Here is a 5,000-nt window from a genome sequence, read left to right as displayed (position 1 = left end):
CTCTCTCTCTCTCTCTCTCTCTCTCTCTCTCTAGCTCTCCTTCCTCTCTCTCTCCTCCTTCCTCTCTCTCTCTCTCTCTCTCTCTCTCTTCTCTCTCTCTCTCTCTCCCTCCCTCTCTCTCTCTCTCTCTCTCTTGATATAACCATGGAAATTAAAGTGCACAAAAGGAAAATCTGTTCATGAATGGTGCACTCTCTCTCTCTCTCTCTCTCTCTCTCTCTCTCTCTCTCTCTCTCTCTCTCTCTCTCTCTCTCTCACACTCACCCACTCTCTCTCTCACACACTTACACACTCTCTCTCTCTCTCTAATTATTGTTTGTTTTGATACTGTCTTTATTGCTCTCTTTTGTACATCTTTGGTTCGGTTTATTTCGTAGTTTTTAGCAGGGACAGGTCAGCAGCCTGAAATCTTTGCCCAAGTGTAACAAAAATCAATCAATTCTGTCGTTCGTACACGTACACGATATATTCCGCTTTAAAACGTCTCTGTGAAAATTGAAGTTTCAATCCCTGTTCATATACATAGAGTCTGTGCTTGGTCTCCCATCAGCCACTTCAATGTAAACATCATCTGAAAAAAAGAACAACAGGGCGTACAAAGTGTATGCAAATTAATATACTCTGCTTGCAAAGTGCGTCTTTTAAACTGTTGACAGGAATTTTTTTAAATATAAAAGAAAAGGAAACTTCTTTCATATCATTGCAAGAGAATGTTACGTTCAAGACGTCTGGTGCAAATACCTGTTTGTACCACTGAAGTATCAGTATGGTTTTAGTACTGCATGAGCTCAAACTTTAATTGCCCGAGGGTCTCCGACCGTACAGAATAATCATGTACCTTTAACTGAGAAACATTAACACTACATTATCTTTATCTGTCTCTGACTCTCTGTCTCTGTCTGTCTCCGTCTCTCTCTCTCTCTCTCTCTCTCTCTCTCTCTCTCTCTCTCTCTCTCTCTCTCTCTCTCTCTCTCTCTCTCTCTATCACACACACTATCACACACTCTGTCTCTCATGCAAACCAACCCACCCCTAACCCCCCACCCCCCCCCACACACACACACACACACACACACACACAATCACAATCACACACACATGCCCCCCACCCCCACCCAACACACAGGCACAAACATTCATTCATCCATTTATACATTTATTCATTCATTCCAGACGCCTCTTTACCTACCAGTTCCCCCATTTGGAGCGGCACTGTTTCTGTCGTCATCATTTGAATATGCGTGGTTTGCGTTGCTGTACCCCACGTCACTCCTGCAGCGTTGGGGAGGGGTATTCTGATATATGGCCCCTGCATCGTCATCTCTCTCGCATGGCATCTTTTTCCCTTTATGTGGCACTCGTTCGGGCAGCCGCATTACTTCTACAGGGCCTATGTGGATGAGAATGACAGGGTTGTAGGGAAGCGCCATATAAATGTTCTATTACCATTATTAAAATTATTGAATTTTTAACTAATCGTCTTGATGTCACAGGCACATGACACTGTGCGGAGATTGTTTGGGATTGGGGGGGGGGGAGGTGGGGGGGGGAGGTTTGAGCTCTCATCTTGCCTTCTTATTTAAATGAGAAGAATGTCCCCCGAAAGCGGCGTATAGCTGCCTTAATGGCGTAGTTAAAAACGGTCATACACGTAACACAAAAACACTAGTGCTAAAAAACACGAGTAAACTTGGGAGTTTCAGCCCATGAACGCAGAAGAAGAAGAAGAAATGAGAAGGATGGAGGAGAGCTCCCTTATCTCCCCACCCACCGAGTTGCATGTGCCTGTGCCTGCATGATGTGTACCCCTAAAAAAAAAAAAAGCAGGAGAAATATCTTCCACAAAATCTTGTCCCTCGCCCACAAGAACATGTCAAACTATGTACGATAGCACGGGTGATTATTACGTTTTAATACACAAATAACTGTCTGGCATCGTACTTTGTCGCAGATTTTTCTGGTACTTTATACAAGCTAAAAGCATCTAACGTTCCCCCTCCCCCGACTGAGTCCCTTAATTACCTCTCCTGGCAGGCTTATCGGGGTCTTCGTACACCGCATCAGAATCTCTGCCGCTTGCACCTCTCTTAATCTTGGTCGCCGATTCCTCGACTATTTCGTACACGTCTGACACGCCGGGGTGTCCAGCTTGTGCAGGTCGTGGGGGTTCTGTCCTGCAGGTCTTCACGGAATCTTTGTCATCTTCAGACAAATGGACACGTTTGGAAAAAGGTGTGTAAGACGATGTGGTCCACTTCGTCCGGTCCTCGCCCAGGTTGCTGTAGTTCCCCGGATTCGTTGGTGTCGCCGGGACAATGTCTGTTCCATGGTGACAAAAAGAGAGATTAATAATAATGATAATAACTGGACATTTTTAAGTGCCTATTAAGGCAACAAAAAAAAATAGGTGTGGTTAAGGTAACATAGCCAACAAAAATAGGGTAGGAAGGTAGGCAATCACTTTTTTTTTAACTTTTTTTTTTTAATGTGTACAAATTAAACCTACTTGACAGGGAAATAAGTGTGCGACTCGAGCGCTTTCGCTTTCATTGCGTTTTCTGCACTCGGTTTTTTTTGTGTTTTTTTTGACAAATGTAATAAAAAGTTATAGGGTCGGCCCCTAAAAATAGGGTAGGTCGGGTTACCGTAACCACACCTATTTTTTTTTTTAGGCCTAACCTATGGCTCTAGGCCCTTTACAAAAGAAAATATACAGAATAGAACAATTAAATGTACAACCTACATAAAACAATTAACCATACGGACAAAAATCATCACATGTAGGCCTATTGTTCACACAATATTCATATTATGCTATACACACTATATATACACACATATACCCTAACTAACATAATCTAACTATTCTTTGAGCATACTTCTGGTTAGGTTTTTTCACTCACTTTTTTCGTTCTTCTTAATTTGGATGATATTTTTGTGATAAACTGATATACTTTTATGATTTCGATTTTTGCATATTATGTAATAACCTACTTGCCTGCCATCTGTTTATTTAATTTTTGATTGTAATTTTGTTTTTGAAGATACCACTATAAGCCAGAGGCTTGTTGTCGTTGTTTTCATATTTATCAATTTATGTAAACTCATGAATATGTAAACAGTAAAAAACAAACATTTTTTAAACCAAGAGAGAGAGAGAGAGAGAGGGGGGGGAGAGAGAGAGAGAGACAGAGAGTGAGACAGAGGGAGTGAGACAGAGGGAGTGAGAGAGGGGGGAGAGAGAAAGAGGGAGAGGGGGGGAGAGAGAGAGAGAGAGAGGGGGAGAGAGAAAGAGAGAGAGAGAGGAGGAGAGAGAGAGAGAGAGAGGGGGAGAGAGAGAGAGGGGGGGGAGAGAGAGAGAGAGGGGGGGAGGGAGGGAGAGAGAGAGCGAGAGAGAAAGAGAGGGAGGGAGGGAGAGAGAGAGAGAGAGAGAGAGAGAGAGAGAGAGAGAGAGAGAGAGAGATTCAAGTGTAAAAGCACAGTCCTTACCATGTAAACGATTCGGCTCACCCTCTCAGATGTGGCTAGGCTTTTACGGGGTATAGGAGAATCCGTCCACTTGGACACATACCCAAAATAAAAAGAATCCAACAGCCTGATGACTGATTCCTGCGAAGAGTGGGAATTTTTGGTATAAATTAATTTCGAACATTGCCGCAAGTGACACTCACTAAGAAACAGATTCACTTCAACATTCCCACTCTGCACAGGGAAGCAGTCAAGATGTTGATTTGTGGTATGTGACAAAGCGGAGGGACGGTCTTATCCCATATCATGTAAAAGCCTGGCCACATCTGAAATGGTCATTGGTAAAGGGCAAAATACATCTGCGCGACAGCCACTACACTACATGCTGTGATAGGGATTATGACGAGTACTTGGCCTGTTTTCCTTTAACGCAACCTGTAGCGGGCTGGGGTAAAAAAAAAAAAAAAAGTCGCGTAAGGTGAAATTACTACATTTAGTCAAGCTGTGAAACTCACAGAATGAAACTGACCGTAGTCCGCCGCTAGTGCAAAAGACAGTGAAAGTGACGAGCCTCTTCAGCGCGGTAGCGGTTACGCTGTGCTGCATAGCACGCTTTATTGTACCTCTCTTCGTTTTTATATTTAGTCAAGTTTTGACTAAATATTTTAACATCGAGGGGGAATCGAAACGAGGGTCGTGGTGTATGTGCGTGTGTGTGTGCGTGTGTGTGTCTGTGTGTGTGTCTGTGTGTGTAGAGCGATTCAGACTAAACTACTGGACCGATCTTTATGAAATTTGACATGAGAGTTCCTGGGTATGAAATCCCCGAACGTTGTTTTCATTTTTTTGATAAATGTCTTTGATGACGTCATATCCGGCTTTTCGTGAAAGTTGAGGCGGCACTGTCACGCCCTCATTTTTCAACCAAATTGGTTGAAATTTTGGTCAAGTACTCTTCGACGAAGCCCGGGGTTCGGTATTGCATTTCAGCTTGGTGGCTTAAAAATTAATTAATGACTTTGGTCATTAAAAATCGGAAAATTGTAAAAAAAAATAAAAATTTATAAAACGATCCAAATTTACGTTTATCTTATTCTCCATCATTTGCTGATTCCAAAAACATATAAATATGTTATACTCGGATTAAAAACAAGCTCTGAAAATTAAATATATAAAAATTATTATCAAAATTTTTTTTTCGAAATCAATTTAAAAACACTTTCATCTTATTCCTTGTCGGTTCCTGATTCCAAAAATATATAGATATGATATGTTTGGATTAAAAACACGCTCAGAAAGTTAAAACGAAGAGAGGTACAGAAAAGCGTGCTATCCTTCTCAGCGCAACGAATACCCCGCTCTTCTTGTCAATTCCACGTGCACTGCCTTTGCCACGGGCGGTGGAGTGACGATGCTACGAGTATACGGTCTTGCTGCGTTGCGTTGCGTTCAGTTTCATTCTGTGAGTTCGACAGCTACTGGACTAAATATTGTATTTTCGCCTTACGCGACTTGTTGTTGTTTTATGTCAC

The 5,000-nt window shown here is 42.3% G+C and overlaps 1 protein-coding gene across 1 annotated transcript; it reads right to left on the bottom strand.

Annotated features, from left to right (window-relative positions):
• Positions 1-272: 272 nt before the first annotated feature.
• On the bottom strand, positions 273-2,319 carry LOC138962365 (uncharacterized; the record flags this gene model as incomplete). The annotated part of the gene is given in 3 exon segments (XM_070334163.1): positions 273-571; positions 1,190-1,390; positions 2,023-2,319. Coding segments are annotated over 3 exon segments (566 nt in total), but the record flags the coding sequence as incomplete, so codon positions are not given.
• Between the last annotated feature and the right edge of the window lie 2,681 nt (positions 2,320-5,000).

This window comes from Littorina saxatilis, linkage group LG3 (genome assembly GCF_037325665.1).
Source record: "Littorina saxatilis isolate snail1 linkage group LG3, US_GU_Lsax_2.0, whole genome shotgun sequence".
NCBI classification, from domain to species: Eukaryota; Metazoa; Mollusca; class Gastropoda; order Littorinimorpha; family Littorinidae; genus Littorina; species Littorina saxatilis.
Note: the sequence above shows the minus strand (reverse complement) of the source record. Positions and strands in the feature narration are given on the sequence as shown.